Source organism: Macrobrachium nipponense, chromosome 23 (genome assembly GCF_015104395.2).
Source record: "Macrobrachium nipponense isolate FS-2020 chromosome 23, ASM1510439v2, whole genome shotgun sequence".
Lineage (NCBI taxonomy): Eukaryota > Metazoa > Arthropoda > Malacostraca > Decapoda > Palaemonidae > Macrobrachium > Macrobrachium nipponense.
Genome location: NC_061090.1, coordinates 10418826 through 10446556, shown reverse-complemented (window position 1 = coordinate 10446556; position 27731 = coordinate 10418826). Strand labels below are relative to the sequence as shown.

The window sequence follows — 27731 nt, the reverse complement described above, 5'->3', positions numbered from 1 at the left end:
TGGTGGGGGCTTTGAATAAGAAGATTGAAGATTGTGCCTCTCTCAAGATAAATTTTCAGCAGATTAGGTTGGAGTGCTCTCTTGTGCCAACAAGGCTATAAGAGATGGATCCCAAGAATTGGCTGCAATTTTTTTGTCACATATCCTCAAGAAAAGGGAACTGTGGTGCTCGTTTACCACGAAAATGGTCACTCCCTCCCAGAGATTGTCCTCCTATGGGCCGTGGCAGTCTCTTTCCATGAGCCACAATAGAACAACTAGCAGTGGAGTTGCAGAAGAAAGCAACCAAAGCTTGTTGGCACATTCTACCAAATTCCCTAGAGTCAAGTCGGGCTCCTGTGGAGGCTTTTAGTGCTAGGTCTTTCTTCCCTTTGCAACCACGGCCCTTTTGAGGTGGCAAAGCGAGGATTCATTCACTCTCGTGCTTGAATCTCAGATTAATTCGTCCTGTCAATGTAAAGTCATCTGTTAGACCCTCCTCTAGCAAGTGAGGATCTGGTCCTCCGTGTCCCTGTGGGTGTTAGGCTTCTTCATTTTCGGGGAAAATGGGAACCCAACAATGTAGAGCTGTGGGTGTCAGAAATTCTTAGAGAGGGGTATTCCATCCTGTTCAAGGAGAAACCTCTCTTAATGTCATCTCCCATCAGCCTACTAAGTAGGTTCGGAGAGGTTTTTCGGTCCTCTCAGAGGAAGCCTTCTCTCCTCAGAATCCTCAGAAAGAGAGCTATAGAGGTGGTCGAGGACTTGAACTTGGAGGGGTTTTACAACTGCCTATTTATCGTTCCCAAGTCATTGGGAGGTTGGAGGCCAGTCCTGGGCGCTGATGTCCTGAATTTTTATGTGCAGATGACAATATTCAAGATGCTGACAAACCATTCAGTCTTGTCATCTATTTGCCAGAGAGACTGGATGGCGACAGTCGACATGCAGGATGCTTACTTCCATGTCCCAGTACACCTGGACTACAGGAAGTACCTGAGGTTTGTATTCCTGGATAGGGTCTTTCAATTTTGGGCTCTGTTCTTCAGCCTCTCCACAGCCCCACAAGTGTTTGCCCGGGTTCTTATCCCTTTAGCAAAATGGTTACATGTGATGGGCATCAACATATGCTTATATCTAGATGATTGGCTCGTATGCTCATCTTCAAGAACAAACTGCACGGAGGACCTTCAGAAGACTCTTCCGCTTACACGGCCTGCTGTTCAACTTAAAGAAGTCAGTTAGTCCTGACTCAGTTAGTAGTCTATTTAGGGATGAGGATAGACTATGGCCTTTTGTGCTTTTCCATCCCACAAGAGTACAATCCTGCCTCTGGACAGTACGAAGCTTCCTCACTCTCCCACCCTGTTCGGCCAGTGCATGGATGAGTCTTCTAGGTACCCTCTCATCCATTGAGAAGTTCATGCATATAGGGAGACTTCACACAAGACCTTTGCAATTCTTCTTAAAGGCCTCTTGGCACAGGAAGACTATTTCACTCTTTTGTCTTCCCCATCACACCTGAGGCATGGAGGACCATTTGTGGTGGCTCAAAGAAGGGAGATTTATAGTAACCTTATACTCAGATGCATCAGATTTGGGTTGGGGCCACTTTTAGAGGATATGGAATTTGCTGGAACGTGGTCTTGGGATGAGAGAAAACTTCATATCAATGTAAGGGTGTTGAAGGCAGTTCACTTAGCTCCTCAACATTTTGCTTCGGGGACATGCAACATACCTGTCGTGATTCACTCAGACAACACAGCCACACTGGCATACCTAAAAAGCCAGGGAGGAGCACACTTTTTCTCCCTTCACAAAGCAGCCAAGGATCTTCTCTGGACCCCAATTTGTCACATGCTTCATTCAGGGCAAATTGAACATCCTAGCGGACAAATTAAGTCACTGGATTTAAGTTCTACCCACGGAATGGACACTGAATGCGCAGGTGTGCACCGACCTGTGGAAACAGTGGGGAAAGCCATCGGTGGAGCTGTTTGACCTGTTTGCAATGTCGAGGAGCCATCGTCCTCCCCTTTATAGTTCACCAGTCCCGGATCCTCAGGCATGGGCAACAGATGCAGTGCTCCAGGATTAGTCGAACCTGGAGGTTTATGCCTTCCCACCATTCAGTATGGTGAGGGAAGTCTTAAACAAGTTTTGCTCCTGCAACAACACATCAGTGACCCTTGTAGCTCTGTTTTCACTGCAGAAGGAGTGGTCTCTGGACCTCCTAAAGCTTCTGGTGGACTTCCCAAGAGTTTTCCACAGAGGAAGTCTTCTCAAACAGGCCTATTCCATCAGTTCCATCAAGACTTATCCAATCTTGCTCTGACAGGCTTCACACTGTCAGGAAGCTTGTCAGAACAAAAGGGTTTTCAAAATTGATTGCAGAGGCTATTGCCAAATGCAGATGTGACTCTTCCACCTAGGTCTACCAGGCCAAGTGGACGGTCTTCTGTGGCTGATGCCAGACATGGCATCTCTTCTTCTAAAACATTTCTACCCCTGATAGCAGATGTTTTACTTTTCTTGAAGTCTTCTTGGGGCTTAGCAGCTTCTACATTTAGAGGTTACAGATCCATGTTAAATTCAGTATTTAGACATAGGAGATTGGATCTAGCAACAAATCAGGATGTCGATGACTTGATAAAGTTTTTTGACACTTTGAAACAAGATAAGCAGACTGCAGTCTCTTGGAACTTAGATCTTGTTCTTTGTTGGCTTTTGGGCCCTCCATTTGAGCCTCTTCACTCCTCGTCCCTCACGGACTTAACAAAGAAAACTCTTTTCCTGGTTGCTTTGACAACTGCAAATCATTAACGAGTTGTAGGCCCTGAACAAGCGAGTGGGATTTTCACAAGGAGCTGTCTGCAAGCTCAATCTGGGCTTCTTAGGGAAGAACGAAACCCCTTCCAATCCCCAGCCTCACTCCTTCTATCAAGAATTTAACAGGGATCCTTGGACTTACAGACCAGGAGAGAGTTCTGTGCCCGGTTAGAGCATTAAACCACCATCTTGAGAGAGTTGAGAATATCAGAAGTCGCTCTCATAGCCACTGGTGTTCAGTCAATAACCCATCATGCCCTCTATCCAAGAATACATGCACTTGCTTTCTTCTTGAAGAATGTAATATCTGAGTCTCACTTGGGTGTTCAAGAGTATGCTTACCCATTCTTAAGGTTAAAGCCCACGAGGTAAGGGCAGTCACCACTTTGTTAGCTTTTAGACGCAACTTATCACTCTCTCTGCAATCATTCAATCTACTTTTTGAAAGTGCCAATCAGTATTTGCCACCCATTACTTACATGATTTTGAAACACTTTATGAAGACTGCAGTAATTCAGGGCCTTTTTCTGTGGCTGGCATGGTATTGGGGAACAAAGGATAGGAATATGCCTCCATTTTACCTATCTCCTCACCTTGATTAAGGTCATCGAGTTTTTGGAAGCCTCGGAGTACTGTGTGCCTGGAGTACCCACCAATTGTTGTTTTTAATGGTTGGGGAATGGTTGTTAATGTGTTGTGTAAGCAACAAATGTATCTGGTTATTTTATTGTACTGAATCCAGGGCAAGGGCATTTGTTGTTTCATAATGCTTTGGCAGTCTCCAGATAATCCTTGACTGCAAAGCTCCCACTGAAGTAGAGACAGTTCTTGGTTTTACCACCATCTCAACCATGCAGGTTGAGATGAGCACCAACCAGAGGCAGTATCCTCCTGCTATAGCTCTCTCACCAGGTAAGGTTACAACAAGCATTTCACCAATGCTTGCTACTTTTCTATTTCAAATTCGTATCTTTACTAGTATATGTTTTGAGTAGATCATGTCCATGCTTCCCACCTCCTGTCAATGTGGGATTCAGCTATGTAACTACTTGGTAAGTTACTGATATAAAAATGATATTTTTATAATGAAATAAAGTTTTTATTTATATACTTACCAAGTAATTACATGATTTGAGCCCTCCCTCCTCCTTGCTCATGGACATAGAGCATAGTACCTATTCTTCCCTGAAAGTGGGCCGGTCAGTTACCTACACCAAAACAATAGTCCTACCACAAATTTCAAAATCTGAAGCTGCAGTTTAAGTAGAAACTAATAGTTTTGTAATTATCTGGTAAATTTATATGTAAAACTTTATTTTATTATGAACATTTCATTTTTCTGTTGTTTATTAAATTGAATCTTTAACTTAGGTTAGTTCATAATTTTGACCATTAATTTTTTTAATTACATGGATTTTAGTAGGTTACATCCTCTTAATGAGATCAAGGATGTCAGTCACTGTCATTTGATTAAAATGTTTCAATTCAGTGCTTTTCAAAATGTATCTTGAAATAGGGGACAGGTTTAGTGTTGTGATAAGTACGTATTTTGGCATTGCTTGTAATTGTATCAGAAAGGAATTGTGTCATTTTGTTGTGTTGCAATTTATTTGTTTAATTATCAAGTCACAGAATTATCAGAATTAGTTTAGTTATACATGATTAGCTTTGTCTGTTTCCTTCATCTATTATACATAGTGTATGTCAGCGTATAAAAATTTTTTATTTTACGATTTGTTATGAATACTACACGTAGTCAAGGCGGATAAGCGTCTTGAAAGAGAAAGGGCAGAAAAAGCTGAACAGGAACGTCAAGATAGAGAAGAGGAATTGAGGGAAATGGCCATCAGATTACGAAGAAGGTGAGTTTTATCTTTTTTATTTCATGGTTTTTATGTGGATCAAGTTGATAATAGATATATAAATCTTGCATTAATCATTAGAAATGCCTTTGGCTTAAATTTCATATTCTATCTATCTATCTAAAGTGGCGATGCTGGCTTTTGAAATATTGCAGTAATATTTGTATATTGTTTCAGTTTGAGGGTGGAAGGTTTATTCATACTTGTTATGAGTACATAGGAAAAGCTTGAGGGCAAGTTTAAAAAGCACAGTTAAAAATGCATAATATCTTAGTACAGTATACTCTACACTTATTTGTAAAAAATATGTAATAGCAAAACACACCAATAGTCTTTTCTTCTTATAAAACCTTAATTTTATATTTTCACCAACTTGATAAAAGCACTGCAGTTTTTGGTCAGAATACAGTAATGTCTTTGCAATTGTTATTTTTTCCATTAATACAAATAGATGCCCAACTCTTCATGGTAATAAAGTTGTTATACAGTATTGTACAGTACTAACAAAATTCAATATTAGAAAAGATTATACTGTATTTGAATGATTGCTAAAAAGAAGAGAAGTTGAAAGATTTGGGGCTAGGCAATCACAGATATTTTGTATCAAGATTATGTTGCAACTTGGCTCATCAGGTGGTTGAGATACAGTGAGGTAAATACACAGCTCCATAGGTTAGAGTCTATGACTACAAATGATGATATAAGAGTAGATTGAGATAGAAAACATCTGACACCAGTTTTACCACCAGGATTGTGGTATACCTGAAAGCAAAGATTCCTGATGATAATGGGGATACTATTGGTAGATTTAGAACCAAGCCCTCTTTGATTTTGTATATTAGATTTCTAAAATTTTACAGCATTCATGCCAAAGCTGTATGTTAACTCAATGTCATCTTCAGTCTTGCATGTAAGAGGTCATATGTATGAACTTTTATTTTTAATGTATGACACTTACCTGGCAGGTATATATATAGCTATATTCTCTGTTCCACCTGGCAGAAATTTTCAAACTCGCGGCAAACGCTAGTAACCTATTAGTAGTTCAGGCAACCACCACCCCGTTACCGTGGCGCTAGCGCTAGGAACCGTTCCCAATTGGGCCAGATTTTCTCTGCCAGCCGAACCGGCAACATTGTTGGTGGTTCCCTGCTAGAATTTTCATTCTCGTTGCTGACTGATCTTGGATTTTGGTATTGTACTCGGAAACGTTAGCTTGGCATTCGCTTTGGATTGTTCTTTAAAGATGTCTGATACTGGAAGTATGTTTAGAGTGTGTGTAAAAGAGGGGTGTAAGGTAAGATTGCCGAAAGCTTCGGTCGACCCTCATACCGTTTGTAAGAAGTGTAGGGAGAATGTGTGTACTTGGGAGAACAGATGCATTGAATGTGAGAATTTATCAGAGAAGGAATGGAAGGTCTTTATGAAATATGTTGAGAGGCTTGAGAAAGATCGTGTAAGGAGATCTGTTTCTCGTAGTGAGAAGTCAAATTCTTCGAGTAAAAGGAGTGAATGTATTTCCTCTCCAGCTCCTTCTAATGTAGAATTGGTAGTTCCTTCTCCCCAGGTATCTCCTGCGCCCGCTGCTGTATCGGAGGAGGCGAACGATACAAATATTGTGAAAGTGTTCGCTGCCCTTGCGTCCATGGGCGACCAGATACAGCGACTTACAGATAGAGTTAGTGCTTTCGATGTCAGTGAAAGTGTAGTGGAGGGGGCGTCTGATCGTCTCTCTCGTGCTCCTAGACCTAGACCTCTGTCAAGCTCCCAGACCCAAGGGAGAAGGGCATGTCGACAGTCGAAGGGAGGCGAGAGAGGTTTTGTCACGGTCAGGCGTCCCTTCGAACAGTCCTGTTGCAAGTTCCCAGGCTGTTACAGTTCGCCGCAGAAAAGGCGTAACTGGGAAGTGTGCGTCCTCGGAAGGTTCGACTTCCGAGCGAGAACGTCGGTATGCAGTGGTGTCTCGCCCACTCAAGAGGACGTTTAGGACATCAACTGCTCTCGAGAGACAGGTGCAAGATAGTGAGGCTTGGAGTAGTCCTGAGGTGTTGTCATCCTCGGAAGACGGGGACGCAGTGCCGATCAAGAGGAAAAGGATTTTTCGTACTAGAGAGGACGCAGGACGCACTGGTGATATACGTCCGTCTCGGCATGGTATTTCCATGGGAGAATCGCCTCCATCTTCTCATGTATCCTCCCCTCGTATTTCTCCGTCGGGTAGAGTACAAGATCGCTCTCCGTTAGGTCGCAGTCCCGCTCGTAATCCTCATCCTTCGTCGTCTACCATTCAGGAGGATGGTACGAAGCATTTCTTACGGGAAATGCAGTCCAAGTTGGCAGTGCTGGTGAAGTCTTGGGATGCTCCTGAACAAGCATCTTCGAGGCGTAAGGACGATTTCCTTCCCATTAAGTCTTCTAAAAGGGAAGACAAGGACGCGTTCGCCGAGGACGCAGGGCGCACTGGCGCTAGGAGGGAAATAGTTTCGGAAGAAGCAGGACGCAAACGTCAGGACGCGGGAACAATGGTGGACGCAGGACGCAGGCGGCAGGAAGCGATGGACGCAGGACGCAGGCGGCAGGAAGCGATGGACGCAGGACGCCAGGCGGCAGGACATCGAGAGGCGGCAGGACGCCGACGCCTCGGTTAGCCGCAGGACGCAGGCGGCAGGACATCGAGAGGCGGCAGGATGCCGACGCCTCGGTAGCCGCAGGACGCAGGCGGCAGGACTCTATTCCTTCAACGAAGCGTCAATACGACGAGGATTACAAGACATTTCTTCAGCAGAAGAAGAATTGGAAGTAGTTGAAGAAAAGAATACGGAACCTTCTTCAGATTATAAGGTTCTGACTTCACGTCTTATGGCTGTTTTTGAGGGGGAATTTAAACCGACAGCTCCGTTATCCCCCTTATCACAGTTTTCCAAGACTAGGACTCCAAAGAAGTCCTCTTTCCTTAAAATGACAATGTCGATTTCGGCAAAAAGAAGGCCCTTCAAACGGGTGATGACTGGATGAAGGAGAAGAAAGAAGCGGGAAAATACTCTTTTGTTTTTCCTCCAGCTAAGTTGGCTTCTAAATCAGGAGTATGGTACGCTACTGGAGAAAGTCTAGGCCTGGGAGTACCTGCCTCCTCCCAGGGGGACTTCTCCAGTATAGTAGACAGCTCACGCAGACAGGCGTTACAGTCTGCCAAGGTCTGGTGGACGTCTTCAGAATTTGACCATCTATTTAAAGGGATTTTTAGGACTTTCGAAGTCTTCAATTTCTTGGATTGGTCCTTGGGAGCGCTAGCGAACTCCCTAGAAGAAGAGGATTCACAGGACTTAGAAACAGCTAAGAGCATTATGTCCTGCATGGATAAGGCTCTGAGAGACGGAACGAATGAAACTGGCTTCGTTATTTATTTACAGCAGGAGTACTTAAGAAGAGATCGCTGTTGTGTTCGTTCGCTTCAAAGGAGTTTCTAACTCTCAGAAATCGGAGTTACTGTTCTCTCCTCTTTCGAAACAGCTGTTTCCTTCAGAGGTGATTAGGGATATAGCTCTCTCTTTCGCAGAAAGCCACTCAAGATCTTCTTTCTTCTTCAGTTAAAAAGTTCTTACCAACCAAGTTGGTGAAGAAGACTCCAAAGGATACTAGGCCGTCGCAACAGCCCTTTCGAGGAAGAACATTCGCTCGACCCGCCTTTAGGGGTAAGAGAGTACCCGCGAAAAGAGGAGCCAAGACACCCTCTAAAGAATGAGAACTCAGTCCTCCAGACGACAGTGGGAGCCAGACTTCAAGGTTTTTGGGAAGTTTGGCAGGATATGAAGGCAGATCCCTGGGCTGTCAATGTAGCTCGGGAAGGGTACAAGATTTCCTTTCTTGAAAAGACCTCCTCTCGCAACATCTCCGAGAGCCCTCGGGGCAAATTACAACGATTTAGAGAAGAAAGCGGCTCTGTGGGAGCAAGTAGCTTCCATGCTAGAGAAAGGAGCCATAGAACCTGTTCTGGATCACGAATCTCCGGGATTTTACAACCGTCTGTTCCTGGTTGCGAAGTCCTCGGGAGGTTGGAGGCCAGTGCTGGACGTAAGTCAACTGAATCTTTTCGTAGAAAAGACCAAGTTCACTATGGAGACGAACGATTCAGTACTGGCAGCGGTACGTCCAGGGGACTGGATGGCGACTCTGGACTTACAAGACGCATACTTTCATATTCCGATTCATCCAGGAAGTAGGAAGTATCTAAGGTTTGTGATTCAGGACAGGGTCTTTCAGTTCAAGGCCCTATGCTTCGGCCTTTGCACAGCACCTCAAGTGTTCACGAGGATGATGTCCAATGTGGCGAGATGGTTACATTTAAGAGGGATCAGAGTGTCTTTTTATCTGGACGACTGGTTGATAAGATCCAATCAAGAAGTCAATGTCTGGAGGACTTGAGTCAAACACTGGACTTGGCAAAAGAACTAGGTCTAGTAGTGAATATGGGAAAGTCTCAATTGGAGCCCCAAAAACAGATAGTTTATTTGGGGATACAGATATCGGCAGTGACTTTTCGGGCTTCCGTCCCCCGAGAGGCAAGCCCAATGCATTCGGAAGGTGCAGGACTTTCTAAAGAAAGACCGATGCTCTGCAAGAGAGTGGATGAGTCTACTGGGCACACTCTTCGCTAGAGAGGTTCATTTCTTTAGGAAGACTGCACATGAGACCTCTTCAGTTTTTCCTGAAGGATTCATGGCCAAGAAAATTGCAACCGGATTCCTTCCAGTTTCTAATTCCGGCCGAGTAAAGGAGGAATTAAAGTGGTGGCTAACTCCAGGCAGGTTAGCAAGAGGGATGTCGCTTCAGCAGAAGAACCCAGACCTCGTCTTGTTTTCCGACGCGTCGGACGCGAGGGTTGGGGGAGCGACATTAGGCCCTCAAGAGGTGTCGGACTTTGGAGCAAGGTCGAAATGAAGTGGCACATAAACAGGAAGGAACTGATGGCAATTTTCTTGGCTTTGAAGCATTTCAGAGAGTTGATTCGAAACAAGACAGTGCAGGTCAACTCGGACAACACCACGGCTCTGGCATACATCCGGAAACAAGGGGGAACTCATTCTTTCCCCTTTACGATCTGGCAAAAGAAATTCTGCTTTGGGCGGAAGAGGAAAAGGTCGTGATACTCACCAGGTTTAAATTTTACAAGGAGAGAAGAACGTGGGTGCGGACCTGTTGAGCAGAAGAGAGCAACTTCTCTCGACGGACGTGGACGTTGCACATGGAGGTTTGCCAGAGCCTGTGGAAGTTGTGGGGCTGTCCGGTAGTGGATCTGTTTGCGACAGACAGAACAAAAAGGTTACCAACATATTGCTCTCCGGTTCCAGACCAGGAAGCAGTGGCGGTCGATGCATTCCTGATGGATTGGTCAAACTTAGATCTGTACGCTTTTCCTCCGTTCAAGGTGCTGGGGAAAGTGATGAAGAAGTTCAGGGAGAGCAAAGGAACGAGGATGACCTTAATAGCCCCGTTTTGGCCGGCCCAAAAAAGTTGGTTCACAGAGGTACTGGAATGGACAGTAGATACGCCAAGGACTCTTCCTCTAAGAGTAGATTTACTCAGACAACCCCACTTCGACAGGTTTCACAAGAATACCCTCGCTCTGGGTCTGACTGCGTTCAGACTATCGAACGTCTGGTCAGAGCGAGGGGATATTCTAGAGAGGTGGCCAGTGCAGTGGCTAGAGCCAGAAGAACCTCCACTATCACAGTGTATCAGTCGAAGTGGGACAATTTCCGGAAGTGGTGTAAGAACAGGAAAGTGTCTTCATCCAGTACTCTGTGACCCAAATCGCAGATTTCCTTCTATACTTGAGGAAGGATTTACGCTTATCAGTTTCGACAATAAAAGGTTATAAGAGTATGCTAACCTCAGTGTTTAGACACAGGGACTAGACATCTCGAATAACTTAGACCTTAGAGATCTGATTAGGTAGTTTGGCACGAAGAAACAATCAGAATGCAGGCCTCCTGCTTGGAACCTTGATGTGGTCTTGAAGTATTTAACTTCTAGCAAGTTCGAGCCGTTAGAGGAATCCTCTCTGAGAGATCTTGCTAAGAAGACTATCTTTTTAGTAGCATTGGCAACTGCTAAAGAGGTTAGTGAGCTTTCAGGCCATATCGAAGAAGGTGGGATGGAGACATGGCAATGCAGTGTGTTCATTCCAAGAAGGTTTCTTGGCCAAGAATGAGAATCCAGCTAATCCTTGGCCAAGATCCTTTGAAGTTTTGGGTCTAGCTGAATTGGTGGGTCAAGAGCAAGAAAGAGTTCTCTGCCCAGTGAGAGCATTGCGATGGTATATAGAAAGAACAAGAGTTATCAGAGGGAAGTCTGATGCTCTGTGGTGTTCAGTTAAAGACCCCACTAGACCCATGACGAAGAACGCGCTAGCCTTCTTCATGAGAGAGTTAATTAAAGAGGCTCATATGTTGTGTGAAGAGCAGAGCTTTGGTATTTTGAAATGTGAAGGCTCATGAAGTCAGGGCAATCAGTGGTCGACTTCATTAGCTTTTAAAAAGAATTTAGCCTCAGGAAATTATTGAATCCACATATTGGAGAACTAATTCAATATTTGCGTCTCATTATCTTAGGGATGTTCAGACAACCTTTGATAATTGTCAGACGCTAGGTCCATACGTGTCTTCGGGTACAGTATTGGGCAAAGGAGTTACTACCCCATAACCTTCTTTTAAGCTAGTTTTATTAGGTGATGGTGTTTGTGTTTATTGGTCGTCTGAGAAAAGTGGGCGGTACTTTCTCAGTCTTGTTAGTATTATCCGGTGATGGTGTGTGTGTAGTTCAGTAAATGATCTATTACTAGCTTGAATGCCGTGGCATAAGAGGGCTGTACGGATCTGTCAACACATTGGTCACGTCCAGTTGTCAGTTCCAGTCTTAGCTTCTTCAACATACAGGACACTTCCTTGTTGAGAGCTACTAAGGTTTAAGCAGGCTTAGAGGCAGGACCTATGAAGTCAGCTACCTTAGCAGGTAAGGAACCTAGAGTTTTAATAATATGGTAATAATATTTTTTACTCTAAGAATGTTGCTGTCTTTGACCCACCTCCAAATGTGTCAATCAGCTATATATATACCTGCCAGGTAAGTGTCATACATTAAAATGACGTTTTTATGATAAAACAAAGTTTAATGTATACTTACCTGGCAGGTATATATAATTTAATTCCCACCCGCCTCCCCTCAGGAGACAGGGTTCAGAGAAAATCTGGCCCAATTGGGAACGGTTCCTAGACGCTAGCGCCACGGTAACGGGGTGGTGGTTGCCTGAACTACTAATAGGTTACTAGCGTTTGCCGCGAGTTTTGAAAATTTCTGCCAGGTGGAACAGAGAATATAGCTATATATATACCTGCCAGGTAAGTATACATTAAACTTTGTTTTATCATAAAAACTTCATGTTAAGCTGCATAAGGCAGCCAAGTTATCGGTTAGGGTTCTGTTCCAATGGCTTGCTGATAAGCGAAAATCATTGATAACCAAAAATTGGCAATTTTCGGCTCTTATTGTGGCCAATAACAGGTTAATGGTGCCTGTTAGGTATGTATCGGTGCTGATAACTGGAAATCGGTGCATTTCAGTGCTAGAAAGCGACATAAAACTGGATTGCCGATAACCAGGAGCTGCCTGTATTACATTACAGCCTATTTGACCATACTTGGAACTTTAGTTAATACTTATAATCATCATCACCCATAGAATGCACATGGTGTCAATATCTCGTTATAGAATATTATCAGCATCCATGCCAGTTGCTTATAGCAGTTTACTTTTTATTCTTTTATCACTATTGTGAATTCATGCAACTCGAACAGCATAAGATGGAGGTATTACAGTGTTCCCCCAGTAGATACAGCTGCCTATTTTGTTAGTTAAAACTCGATGAAAGTCCACTAAAAAATTTTATTCCAGGTTTTTTAATGGTTTTATCACAAAAAGTGCATATTATGATGAAATTAATAAAAAAAAAAGGAATTTGTGGATAATTCCCAATATAAAAATTACTGTGAATAGGCAAATTTTAATGTATGACACTTACCTGGCAGGTATATATATAGCTATATTCTCTGTTCCACTTCTCTGTTCCACCTGGCAGAAATTTTCAAAACTCGCGGCAAACGCTAGTAACCTATTAGTAGTTCAGGCAACCACCACCCCGTTACCGTGGCGCTAGCGCTAGGAACCGTCCCAATTGGGCCAGATTTTCTCTGCCAGCCGAACCGGTCAACATTGATTGGTGGTTTCCCTGCTAGGATTTTCATTCTCATTGCTGACTTTTCATGGATCTTTGGTATTGTACTCGGAAACGTTAGCTTGGCATTCGCTTTGGATTGTTCTTTAAAGATGTCTGATACTGGAAGTATGTTTAGAGTTTGTGTAAAAGAGGGGTGTAAGGTAAGGTTGCCGAAAGCTTCGGTCGACCCTCATACCATTTGTAAGAAGTGTAGAGAGAATGTGTGTACTTGGGAGAATAGGTGCTTTGAATGTGAGAATTTATCAGAGAAGGAATGGAAGATATTTATGAAATATGTTGAAAGGCTTGAGAAAGATCGTGTAAGGAGATCTGTTTCTCGTAGTGAGAAGTCGAATTCTTCTAGTAAAAAGGAGGTGAATGTATTTCCTCTCCACTCCTTCTAACGTAGAATTTGGTAGTTCCTTCTCCCCAGGTATCTCCTGCGCCCGCTGCTGTATCGGAGGAGGCGAACGATACACAAATTGTGAAGGTGTTCGCTGCCCTTGCGTCCATGGGCGACCAGATACAGCGACTTACGGATAAAGTTAGTGCTTTTGATGTCAGTGAAAGTGTAGTGGAAGGGGGCGTCTGATCGTCTCTCTCGTGCTCCTAGACCTAGACCTCTGTCAAGCTCCCAGACCCAAGGGAGAAGGCATGTCGACAGTCGAAGGGAGGCGAGAGAGGTTTTGTCGCGGTCAGGCGTCCCTTCGAACAGTCCTGTTGCAAGTTCCCAGGCTGTTGCAGTTCGCCGCAGAAAAGGCGTAACTGGGAAGTGTGCGTCCTCGGATGGTTCGACTTCTGAGGCGGGAACGTCGGTATGCAGTTGTGTCTCGCCCCCTCAAGAGGACTTCAGGACATCGAACCCGCTCTCGAGAAAACAGAAACATGATCAAGATCGGTGGAGGCTTGGAGTAGTCCTGACGGTGTTGTCCTCCTCGGAGGAAGACGGGGGGACGCAGAAGAGTTCCGATCAAGAGGGAAGAGGATCTTTCGTGCTAACGAGGACTTAGTACGGCCTTCTCGTCCTTGGATTTCGATGAGAGACTCTCCTCCATCTTCTTGTTTGTCTTCCCCTCGTCTCTCTCCATCGGGTAGAGTACAAGATTAAGATTGCTCTCCGTTACGTCGCAGTCCCGCTCGTAATCCCTCCTCCTTCGTCCTCTGCTATTTCAGGAAGATAGTACGAAGGGTTTCTTAGGGAAATGCAGTCTAAGCTGGCAGTTTCTTGTGAAGTCTTGGGATGCGCCTGTGCAGGCATCTTCGAGGCGGAAGGACGATTTCCTTCCCGTTAAGTCTTCTAAGAGGGAAGACAAGGACGCGTTCGCCGAGGACGCGGGACGCACTGGCGCTACGAGAACAGGCGATCGCTTGGTTATTCAGGACGCAGAACGCAGGAAGAAGAAAATGGTTTCGGAAGAAGCAGGACGCAAACGTCAGGACTCGGGATCAATTGTGGACGCAAGACGCAGGCGACAGGAAGCAGAGTGTGTCTACGATGGACGCAGGGTGGTCTACGATGGGACGCAGGACGCAGGCGGCAGGACATCGAGAGGCGGCAGGACGCCGATTCTTTCGTTAGCCGCAGGACGCAGGCGGCAGGACGTTATTCCGTCAGCGAGCGTCCAACACGACAGTGATTTGCAAGACATTTCTTCAGCAGAAGAGGAATTGGAATTAGTTGAGGAAAAGAATACGGAACCTTCTTTCAGATTACAAGGTTCTGACTTCACGTCTTCTTTCTATATTTTTGAAGGGGACAATTCAAACCAGACAGCTCCTTTATCTCCCTTATCGCAGTTTTCCAAGACTAGGACTCCAAAGAAGTCCTCTTTCCTTAAGATGACTCTGTCAATTTCGGCGAAGAAGGCCCTTCAACGTGTGAATGACTGGATGAAGGATAAGAAAGAAGCGGGAAAATACTCTTTTTTTGCTTTTCCACCAGCTAAGTTAGCATCGAAGTCAGGAGGTATGGTACGCTACTGGAGAAAGTCTAAGGCCTGGGAGTACCTGCCTCCTCCCAGGGGGACTTCTCCAGTATAGTAGACAGCTCACGCAGACAGGCGTTACAGTCTGCTAAGGTCTGGTGGACTTCGTCCGAGTTTGACCATCTTTTTAAAGGGATTTTTAGGACTTTCGAAGTCTTCAATTTCCTAGATTGGTCTTTGGGAGCACTGGCGAACTCCCTAGAAGAAGAAGATTCGCAGGATATAGAAGCAGCTAAGAGCATTATGTCCTGCATGGACAAGGCTCTGAGAGACGGAACGAATGAACTGGCTTCTTTGTTCACAGAATGGAGTACTAAAGAAGAGATCGCTGTTGTGTTCTTTCGCTTCAAAAGGGGTTTCAAACTCTCAGAAATCGGAGTTGCTGTTCTCTCCCCTTTCGAAACAGCTGTTTCCTTCAGAGGTGATTAGGGATATAGCTCTCTCCCTTTCTCAGAAGGCCACTCAAGATCTTCTCTCGTCTTCAGTTAAGAAGTTTCTTACCATCCAAGTTGGTTAAGAAAACTCCAAAGGAAACTAGGCCTTCGCAACAGCCCTTTCGAGGCAGAAACATTCGCTCGACCCGCCTTTAGGGGTAAGAGAGTACCCACTAAAAGAGGAGCCAAGACCACCTCTAAAGAATGGAGATATCAGTCCTCCAGACGACATGGGTGGGAGCCCAGACTTCAAGGTTTTTGGGAAGTTTGGCAGAACATGAAGCAGATCCCTGGGCTGTCAACGTAGCTCGGGAAGGGTACAAGATTCCTTTCTTGAAGAGACCACCTCTCGCAACATCCTCCGAAGAGCCCTCGGGGCAAATTACAATGATTTAGTGAAGAAAGCGGCTCTGTGGGAGCAAGTAGCTTCCATGCTAGAGAAAGGAGCCATAGAGCCTGTTCTGGATCACGAATCTCCGGGATTTTACAACTGGTTGTTCCTGGTTGCAAAGTCCTCGGGAGGTTGGAGGCCAGTTCTGGATGTAAGTCAACTGAATCTTTTCGTAGAAAAGACCAAGTTCACTATGGAGACGAACGATTCAGTACTGGCAGCGGTACGTCCAGGGGACGGATGGTGACCCTGGACTTACAAGACGCATACTTTCATATTCCGATTCATCCAGGAAGCAGGAAGTATTTAAGGTTTGTGATTCAGGACAGGGTCTTTCAGTTCAAGGCCCTGTGCTTCGGCCTTTGCACAGCCCCCCAAGTGGTTCACGAGGATGATGTCCAATGTGGCGAGATGGTTGCATTTAAGAGGGATCAGAGTGTCTTTTTATCTGGACGACTGGTTGATAAGATCCAAATCAAGAAGTCAATGTCTGGAGGACTTTGAATCAAACATTGAACTTAGCAAAAGACCTAGGTCTTGTGGTAAACATGGGAAAGTCTCAATTGAATCCCCAACAACAGATAGTTTATTTGGGGATTCAGATATCGTCAGTGACTTTTCGGGCTTTTCCGTCCCCCGAAAGGCAAGCCCTATGCATTCAGAAGTGCAGGACTTTCTAAAGTAAAGACCGATGCTCAGCAAGAGAGTGGATGAGTCTACTGGGCACACTCTCTTCGCTAGAGATGGTTCATTTCTTTAGGAAGACTGCACATGAGACCTCTACAGTTTTTTCCTGAAGGATTCATGGCCAAGAAAATTGCAACCGGATTCCTTCCAGTTTCTAATTCCTGCCGAAGTGAAGGAGGAATTAAAGTGGTGGCTAACTCCAGGCAGGTTAGCAAGAGGGATGTCGCTTCAGCAGAAGAGCCCAGACCTCGTCTTGATTCCGACGCGTCTGACGCAGGTTGGGGAGCGACATTAGGCCCTCAAGAGGTGTCGGGACTTTGGAGCAAGGAAGAAACAAGTTGGCACATAAACAGGAAGGAACTGATGGCAATTTTCTTGGCCTTGAAGCACTTCAGAGAGTTGATTCGAGACAAGACAGTGCAGATCAACTCGGACAACACCACGGCTCTGGCATACATACGCAAACAAGGAGGGACTCATTCTTTCCCCCTTTACAAGCTGGCAAAGGAAGTTCTGCTTTTGGGCCGGAAAGATGGAAAGCGTTGTGCTGCTCACCAGGTTTTATACAAGGAGAGAAAAATGTGAGTGCGGACCTGTTGACGAATTAGAACAACTTCTCTCGACGGAGTTGGGGACGTTGGCCCCCACATGGAGGTTTGCCAGAGCCTGTGGAAGTTGTGGGGCCGTCCGGTAGTAGATCTGTTTGCGACAGCCAGAACAAAAAGGTTACCAACCTATTGCTCTCCGGTTCCAGATCAGGAAGCAGTGGCGGTCGACGCATTCCTGATGGATTGGACAAACTTAGATGTGTACGCTTTTCCTCCGTTCAAGGTACTGGGGAAAGTTATGAAGAAGTTCAGGGAGAGCCAAGGAACGAGGATGACTTAATAGCCCCGTTTTGGCCGGCCAAAGTTGGTTCACAGAGGTACTGGAATGGACAATAGATACGCCAAGGACTCTTCCTCATAAGAGTAGATTTACTCAGACAACCCACTTCGACAGGTTTCACAAGAATACCCTCGCTCTGGGTCTGACTGCGTTCAGACTATCGAAAGTCTTGTCAGAACGAGGGGATATTCTAGAGAGGTGGCCAGTGCAGTGGCTAGAGCCAGAAGAACCTCCACAATCACAGTATATCAGTCGAAGTGGGGAGAATTTCCGGAGTGGTGTAAGAACAGGAAAGTGGGTCTTCATCCAGTACCTCTGTGACCCAAATCGCAGATTTCCTTCTATACTTGAGGAAGGAATTGGGGTTGTCAGTTTCGACAATCAAAGGTTATAAAGTATGCTAACCTCAGTGTTTAGACACAGAGATCTAGCAATCTCGAATAACTTAGACCTTAGAGATCTGATTAGGTCATTTGGTACCAAGAAACAACCCCAATGCAGGCCACCTGCTTGGAACCTCGATGTGGTCTTGAAGTATTTAACCTCTAGCAAATTCGAGCCTTTAGAGAAATCCTCTCTGAGAGATGTTGCTAAGAAAACTATCTTTTTAGTAGCTTTGGCAACCGCTAAAAGAGCTAGTGAGCTTCAGGCCATATCGAAGAAGGTGGGATGGAGACATGGCAACGCAGTGTGTTTCATTCCAAGAAGGGTTTCTTGGCCAAGAATGAGAATCCAGCTAATCCTTGGCCAAGATCCTTTGAAGTTTTGGGTCTGTCTGAGTTAGTGGGTCACGAGCAAGAAAGAGTTCTCTGCCCCAGTGAGAGCATTTGCATTTTTATATGGAAAGAACAAAAGAGATCAGAGGGAATTCTGATGCTCTTTGGTGTTCAGTTAAAGACCCCAGTAGACCCATGCACGAAGAACGCTCTAGCCTTCTTCATGAGAGAGTTGATTAGAGAAGCTCATATGTTGTGTCAAGAGCAGAGCTTTGGTATTTTGGAAAGTGCAAGGCTCATGAACGTCAGGGCAGTTGCGACTTCATTAGCTTTTAAAAAGAATTTAGCCCTCAAGGAAATTATTGAATCCACATATTGGAGAACTAATTCAATATTTGCGTCTCATTTATCTTAGGGATATTCAGACAACCTTTGATAATTGTCAGACGCTAGGTCCATACGTGTCCTCTGGTACAGTCATTGGGCAAAAGAGGGGTTACTACCCCATTAACCTTCTTTTAAGCTAGTTGATTTTATTAGGTGATGTGTGTTGTTTGGTTTTTTTGGTCGTCTGAGAAAGTGTTCGGTACTTTTATCAGTCTTGTTAGTATTATCTTGGTGTGTGTGTGTGTAGTTCAGGTAAATGATCTATTACTAGCTTGAATGCCGTGGCATAAGAGGGCTGTACGGTTCTGTCAACACATTGGTCACGTCCAGTTGTCAGTTCCAGTCTTAGCTTCTTCAACATACAGGACACTTCCTTGTTTTTGAGAGCTCCTAAGGTTTAAGCAGGCTTAGAGTCAGGAAACCTATGAAGTCAGCTACCGTAGCAGGGTAAGGAACCTAGAGTTTTAATAATATTTTAATAATATTTTTATACTCCTAATTAATGTTTTGCTGTCTTTGACCCACCTCCAAATGTGTCAATCAGTCTACAGGTAGTGCTCCGAGTTACGATTAATTCGTTTTACGATAAGCCGATGTTACGATGGGGTTAGCAATTAATACTAAAAAAAAAAAAAAAAAAAAACAAAAAAAAAAAAAAAAGTTGAAAATGCGTATTTTTAAATTTCGCGCACAGCGAGCGCTGGCAGCAGCGTACTACGCTGTACGATATGTTGGCCCGAGAGCGAGAGGCTGGCGTAGGTACAGCGGCAATGAGTTCGACCTCACTTGCGCTCGTTTTGAACCAAGAAACATTAGGTCGGTGTTCGTTTGTGATTTGAGAGTTTTTTTAAGTACCGAAAATTAAAACAAAAAAACTATGTCTGCCAAACAACCAAATAGGTGTCCTGCTGGTAGTGCAAAAAAGAAGAGGCAATCCATCGCTTTGGAGCAGAAAACTGAAAATAATAAACCAGCGTGAAGCGGGAAGGCAGTCATGGTTATCGCACGTGACGAACGTTTATCGCAATCGACGGTATCCACCATCCTCAAGGACAAGAAACGCGTAATGGATGCTGTAAAGGCACCTCTGCTTCAGTTCATTCAACGGTTATATCAAAGAAGAGGATAGGGCCTTTGGAAGAAATGGAGCAATTACTGGGTCACGTGGATGGAGGATCAAAATACAAAAGCGTTTATGCCGCTCACCCTCTTAACCATTCAGACAAAGGCGCGCATGCTTTTTGAAGAGCTGAAGAAGAATTATGATGATAACCACAACAAAAGTTTTGCAGCAAGTGCTGGATGGTTTCGTCGTTTCAAGAACCGCCATAATTTTCACAGTGTGAAAATTAGCGGTGAAGCAGCAAGCGCTGATACCGACGGGGCCGCTAAATTAAGGATGTTTTAAACGAGATCGTCGTTAATGAAGGCTACTTGCCAGAGCAAATCTTTAATGTTGACGAAACCGGACTTTATTGGAAACGTATGCCACAACGGTCCTACATCCACAAAGAAGCAACGGTGGGGATTGCCCGGGTTAAGGCATACAACGGATCGATCTGGACTCGTTCTGCTTGGCGGGAAATGGGGCGGCTGGGTTTATAAACTTAAGCCCTTTATGATTTATCACTCAGAAAATCAAGGGCTTTAAAAACATCGACAAGCAGACTTCCTGTGCATTACCGTCATAATAAAAAAGCTTGGATGACTGCAATATTGTTCGAGGACTGTTCGTTCATTGCTTCATTCCGGAAGTGAAAGATTATTGTAGAAAAAATAACATCCCCTTCAAAATTCTTCTGATTCTCGACAAATGCTCCTGGCCACCCTCAGGCACATCGGAGATAGTATTAACGAGAATGTAAAAGTTGTGTTTCTGCCACCAAACACAACTTCTCTCATACAACCATGGATCAGGGTGCTGTGGCTACGTTCAAGGCGTATTATCTTCGGAACACGTTTGCGCAGGCTGTTCAGGCTACGGATAACGAGGAGAAAGATCTCAGAACTTTCTGGAAAGAATTTAGTGTTTCTTAACTCCATTATGAACATTGGAAGGGCGTGGAAGGAGGTAACGAGTGTATGAATGGGGTCTGGAAAAATCTGCTGAAAGTGTATGTGAACTCGTTTAAAGGTTTCGATCAGAATGAAGAAGAAGTGGAAATCAATAAAAAGATCTTGATACTTGGGAAAAAGTTTAGATTTAGAAATTGACGAGGAAGATATCCAAGAACTTATAGAGTGCAAGATGTAGAGCTAACGGCAGAGGATTTAATTGCACTGAAGAGAAAAAAAAAGCAGAAGAGGAAGAAGAAATAAAAGAGCCGGAGCGAACGTTTACGACTAAAAAACTGGCAGAGGCGTTTGCTTTATTTGATCAAGGACTGAAACTTTTAAGTGAAATGGATGGGGACGAGGAACGGTTTGCCAAAGTTCAGAGGGGCTCATCAAGACAATGTTGCATGTTACCGATTAATTTTATGAAGAACGAAACAAAACGCACTGTGCAACCTACAATGGATTTTTTCTTCAAGAGAACGACTCCAGTGCATTCCGCTTCCCCCAGCCCTACCCCCTCACTTGAGACTCGATCCTGTACGTCTCGGAACAGTTGTTTCCTCGAGACACCTGAACTTACAGAAGAAGAAATTTTATCTGAGGAAGAGCGAATTGATGATCCTGCTGCTTTATCATCATCCTCCTCTTCCGATCTTTAGTTATAGTAACCATGAACAGCCTGACACCCGATCACGTATGCCGACAACGGACCGAATCTTGGTGAGTTACCCTTTACGCTACAGTCGATCCTTGTCTTATTATTAAGTTTCTTTTTATACTTAATTATCATAAGTCAATCTGCATTGAAACACCCGAAACTAGCTGATATTAATAATACTATACCTTATATGTATAGGTATACTGTGTAGTGTAGGCTAATTTCCATATATGTGTATATAGCCTAGCCTATATGGTACTGATTAACTTAGTGTAGCTAGGCTATATCCCGAGATACGATTTTCTCAACTTACGATGGGTTTTTCGGAACCTAACCCCATCGTAAGTAGGAGAATACCTGTATATATATACCTGCCAGGTAAGTGTCATACAAAAATTTAAAATGAAGTTTTATGTAAAACAAAGTTTAATGTATAACTTACCTGGCAGGTATATATAATTTAATTCCCACCCTCCTCCCCTCAGGAGACAGGGTTCGGAGAAAATCTGGCCCAATTGGGAACGGTTTCCTAGCGCTAGCGCCACGGTAACGGGGTGGTGGTTGCCTGAACTACTAATAGGTTACTAGCGTTTGCCGCGAGTTTGAAAATTTCTGCCAGGTGGAACAGAGAAATATAGATATATATACCTGCCAGGTAAGTATCATTAAACTTTGTTTTAACATAAAAACTTCATTTTCAGCAAATAATGGGGTTATGTGTTCCAGAGAGAAATCCGCGAATACGTGAGTCCGCAAATCCGGAGTCTGCAAATAGGGGGTTTCAGTGTACTATACTTTTGAAATATTATTTCAAAGAATAATACGCTAATAGGAGAATAGTTTAATGTATATTTGATGTAGGATTGTATATTAGGGATACTTTGGTGTTTGAATTTTCAAGATAGGCAGATATAGCATTTTAGAGGGGAGTTCTAACTATTCACAGCAGGGTCTGGTATGCATTTTCCACTGAATAGGGGAGGGCCTGCTGTGTGTGTGTGTGTGTGTGTATAATATAATATATATATAAATATATATATATATATATTCTGATATTATAATATATATAATATATATTATATATATATATATATATATATCATATATATATTTATATATATATATATATATATATAGATTATATTATATATATATATTATATATATATATATTATAATATATATATATATTTATATAGAATATATATCTATATATATATACAGTAGGTCCCCGGGTTACGACGGCTCCGGCTTACAACGTTCCGAGGTTACGACGCTTTTTTTTCTTAAATATTCATTGAAAAAAAAAAAATCCGCCCTGGGTTACGACGCTTGTTCCGAGGTTACGACGCTGACGCTTCCGACGCTCTGAGTTAACGACGCTTTTAAAAAACGCATACTATGATAAGAATCCTTTATAGTTTAGCACAGTATATTAATAAAAATAAGTATTTGGTTAGATTACAAAAAAAATTTTTAGGTTATGATGAATTTCAACACTTTTTATGTTGTATTTTTTTAAATTTTTTTAGTGACGCCTCATATGCAGAACTAGTTTCCGAGTGAATGAATACACTAGCTGGGATGCGCAATAAACAGTCCAAAAAGCTCAAATAATGGAAAAAATCATTGCTTGTTTCCAGTACATAATATAACAAAAACTAAGTTTTCTAGTTAGATTACAACGCAAATTCCAAGGTTACGATGGTTTTTTATGCTTTTCAACGATACCTCATACGCCAGAACTAGTTTCTGAGTGGAGGGCACATAAATTAATTTACGCTATAAAACTGTATGGAATAACCATAGTCAAGGATAAGGAAACGCATTCTCAAACAGTATACATATCCTTTAATACAAAAACAGCAAAATATCATTGAAACATTATTTCACTTAAAGAATCCATTTATACTCTACTTAGACTTGGATATAAAAACCATAGTTTCTCTCTCTGTCTCTCTCTCTCTCTTTGTATTTTCCGAGGAAAATAATCACTAATTAGTGTATTAAGTTGAAATGATATCACATAATAACAATGATAATTCTCTCTCTCTCTCGGGACTTGGAAGAAAAAACCCTATTAAATATCAAGCAAAACCCCAAACTATTATACTCATATGCGAAGAAGATGAATAAAAGAAGAATAGAAATAGGCCCTCTGAGAATTGAAGGGAGATTAACGAATGAAAAAAAGGAAATTTGCAACATACTGGCAGAACGATATAAGAGAGAATTCACCCCTAGAATAGATAATGAAGATAATGATATAGAAGTAAGGGACGAAAATAGTGAATATTTAGCTGACATAGAAATTAATGAAGCTGATATTGTGCAGGCAATTAATGAAATTAAAAATGGAGCTGCTGCAGGGCCGGATGGAGTCCCTGCTATTTTGTTAAAGAAAGTAGTTCATTCTATCGCAAAGCCACTTGCAATATTATTAAGACAAAGTGTAGATACAGGCAAGATTTATGATGAGCACAAATTAGCATATATCACCCCTACTTTCAAAAGTGGAGCAAGACTAGAGGCAAGTAATTATAGGCCTGTGAGTCTAACATCACATATGAAAGTGTATGAAAGGGTAATGAAGAAAAATATTATGAAACATTTAATAAAAAATATTTGTTTAATATAGGACAACACGGTTTCGTACCCGGAAAAAAAGTACCACAAACCCAACTGTTAGTCCACCGTGAGAACATATTCAAAAATATGAAAAGCGGAAATGAAACAGATGTGGTCTATCTAGACTTTGCAAAGCTTTTGACAAAGTAGACCATAATATATTAGCAAAGAAAAATTAGAAAAAAAACACAATATCGTAGATAAAGTAGGAAGATGGTTAAAAGAATTTTTACACAACAGAAAACAGATAGTTATTGCAAACGATGAGAAATCGGATGAAACCAAGGTAATATCCGGTGTGCCACAAGGTACGGTGCTAGCTGCAATATTGTTTGTTATTATGATTGAAGACATAGACAGTAATGTTAAGGATTCGGTAGTGAGTAGTTTCGCTGATGACACAAGAATAAGTAGAGAAATTACTTGTGATGAAGAATAGGAACGCTCTACAAAGAGACCTTAACAAAGTATATGATTGGGCAGAGGTAAATAGGATGGTATTTAACTCTGATAAATTTGAATCAATAAATTATGGAGGCAGAGAAGGAAAGCTATATGGCATATAGTGGGGACCTAATAAAATGAGACAATCACAAATAAGGAAGCAGTTAAAGACCTTGGTGTGATGATGAATAGGAACATGTTATGCAATGATCAAATAGCCATTCTGTTGGCAAAATGTAAAGCAAAAATGGGAATGTTGTTACGGCACTTCAAAACAAGGAAAAGCTGAACACATGATTATGCTTTATAAAACATATGTTCGTAGTCCACTTGAATATTGCAATATGATATGGTACCCACACTATCACATTGGAAAATATTGCACCAAATAGAGTGTACAAGGTCCTTTACAGCTAGAATAGAAGAAGTTAAGGACCTAGACTACTGGGAAAGACTATCCAATTAAAATTATTATAGTCTAGAAAGGAGAAGAGAACGCTACATGATAATTCAGGCATGGAAACAGATAGAAGGAATAAAACAGAAATATCATGGAACTAAAAATATCAGAAAGAGCAAGCAGAGGTAGATTAATAGTGCCCAAAACTATACCAGGAAAAATAAGGAAAGCACACAGAACATTAATCCACTACGCACCAGCATCGATAATGCAGCGTCTATTCAATGCGTTGCCAAGCTCCATCTGAGGAATATATCAGGACCGTGAGCGTAGATGTGTTTAAGAATAAGCTCGACAAATATCTAAACTGCATCCCAGACCATCCAAGATTGGAAAGATGCAAAATATACCGGAAGATGTACTAGCAACTCTCTGGTAGACATTAGAAGGCGCCTCACACTGAGGGACCTGGGGCAACCCGAACGAACTGTAAGGTCTGTAAGGTAAGGTAAGGTCTCTCTCTCTCTCTCTCCTACAAAGATGTATGTTTTTTTGTATGATAAATAAATGATTTACTATTTCAAATATTAATATTAATTTATACAGCAATAATATCAATTCATAAAGAAAAATACCATAGTGAATTAGTAAGAGTTTAGCTTATATATTTAAAAAATTATGGAAGAATGAAGGAAATCCCAGTCTTATTTCTCTAACCTTTCCCTTTCTTGAACTCCAGGTACTTAAAACTGTTCAGATAACAATATATCAGAAGTTCTGTGACAGGATGTTTTGGGGGAAGAGCTGCTGTGTTGCCATCAAGTGCTCATGAAATTTCCCCCCCCCCCCCCCCCCCCACCCCCCCCCCCCCTCTCTCTCTCTCTCTCTCTCTCTCTCTCCCTCTCTCTCTCTCCTCTCTCTCTCTCTCTCTCTCTCTCTCATTTATTGAGACTCGAGATTTTTTATGTACTTATACTACTTGTTTTTAATACTTTCAAATATTAATAATAATAATAATAATAACTGTAATTACAAAATTCATATGTGATAGTATTTTAAAGAAATACAATACTAATCTATCCATGTCACTTTTAATTAAGGTTAACTCTCTCTCTCTCTTTTGCCACACAAGATAATAATGTGTCATAGTGGTAACTCCTCCCCTCTCTTTCGCTGGGAGCGTTATAAGTATTTTTTGAGAGAACAGAGAGGGCCCCCCCCTATAAACACTCTCTCTCTCTCTCTCTCTCTCTCGCTCTCTTTTACCGAGATGAAAGAATTTTTATGGTACTAGTATGTAAAATGTTTATTGATAATAATAAAACTGTAATTACAAAATTCATAATGGTCGTATTTTAAAGAGATGAAAATTACCTTTCCATTTCACTTGTAAGGATAATTCCTCTTTCTTACTGAGATGAGAGAATTTTTATGGTAGATGCACGTGTTTATTATACAGGCGGCCCGCGGTTAACAGCGCAATCACTCAACGGCGAATCGGTTTTACGGCGGTCGTCAAAAATATTCATTAAAAAAATAAGGCATTTTAAAGGTATCTTTACGGCACAAATTTCAGTTAACAGCGCCGCTAGAGCCGTTGTCTAACGAGTTCATACATGTGTAGAAATGCCGTTCAGACCATAAAGGTTATGCAAATTATATTAACAAATTTTATGGAGAGTTATTACGCTGTTCTATGCCGAAAATATCGAGTTACATAAGTGCAAATTTAGCTATGGATGTGTCGATTCATAAATGTTCATGCTTTTGTTTAAAATGTGTATGAAAATGTATTACGTGAAAGGTATTTTATTTCTGTACAGAAATATGATACAAAGGCAGCTATTGAAAACTGCCCTTCACGTTATCAAATACGATGTTTTTCATGTTTCTTTCTTGTAAGCTGCCGCCTGCCGCTCTTCCGAAAATATCGATTTAAAAAAAGTGTAAATTAGCGATCGATGTGTCGATTTTATAAATGTTTATGCTTTTGTGTTTAACATGTATATGAAAATGTAATTCAAATGGGGTATTTTTATTTCTGTGCAGAAATATGACAAAAAGGCAGCTTTTGAAACTCCCCTTCAAGTTATCGACTACAATGTTTTTTTCAAGTTCGTTCTTGTATGCCGCCGTCTGCCGCTCTTCCGAAAATATCGAGTTAAAAAAAAAAAAAAGTGCAAATTTAGCGATCGATGTGTCGATTTTTAAAATGTTTATGCTTTTATGTTTAAAATGTGTATGAAAATATATTACGTAAAGGTATTTTCATTTTTGTACAGAAATAAGATACAAATTAAGGCAGCCTTTGTAACTACGCTCCACGTTGTCAGGGGATGGTTTTTCATGTTCTTTCTTGTCCGCCAGTTCCGAAAAATGCATTGTGTTATTTTATTAATTATGCATATTTTCCATAAATCCTTTAAAAAGTTATACATTATTTCACTGTATCCAAGAATATTGTATGTATTCTCATATTATTGTATTTTAAAATACTACGGCAAACTTAAGCCCGTATTCCGCGGAGCGGCCAATGTTGTGGTTTGAAATCAGCTGATGAATACGAGTTTGTTTCACCATAACGCAATTCTGAGCGAATGCTCTTGCTTCTAGTTAGCATAAACGAATATCTATATACTTGACTTATATGAGACAAAGTTATTTTTCCTTATACAGCGTGTTTTTAGGTGGAAATATTTATTGAATATGTCTCGTTGTGAATGTGAACTACTATTTTTTTTGTTAACAGATTACGTTGGCGGCATGTTTATTGCGTAAAAAATTACGTGATTCCGTTCGCAATAATCCTTTATATCATCGTAATACAAACTTTACGTTATTTATCTTATATTGGCGTGAAAACAACAGTAAAATGCGTTCTTTCAAGCACAGTAGTTTTGATTAAAAGGATTTTATCCCAATTTTATATACAGTTGTGTGATGGCAGACGTTTACTGCAGTTTTATCCTTGTTGCCGATGTACAATAATAGTCATTAGCAGCTTGAACAGTTTTCTCAGCTTCAGTATAACTAGGTTTTAATTTAACGGTATATTTCCCGATTGATCTTTAATCTATATTGATCTCTGATCTATAGCGAATAAAGTTATTACAT

At 42.1% G+C, this 27731-nt stretch overlaps 1 protein-coding gene across 1 annotated transcript in view; it reads left to right on the top strand.

Moving 5' to 3' along the window:
* Positions 1-27731, top strand: part of LOC135198609 (CLK4-associating serine/arginine rich protein-like) — a 162916-nt gene that overhangs the window by 116263 nt on the left and 18922 nt on the right. Inside the window, exon 14 of the mRNA XM_064226349.1 lies at positions 4565-4670. Coding sequence (XP_064082419.1) covers positions 4565-4670 — 106 coding nt within the window. The remainder of the gene's footprint in view (positions 1-4564; positions 4671-27731) is intronic.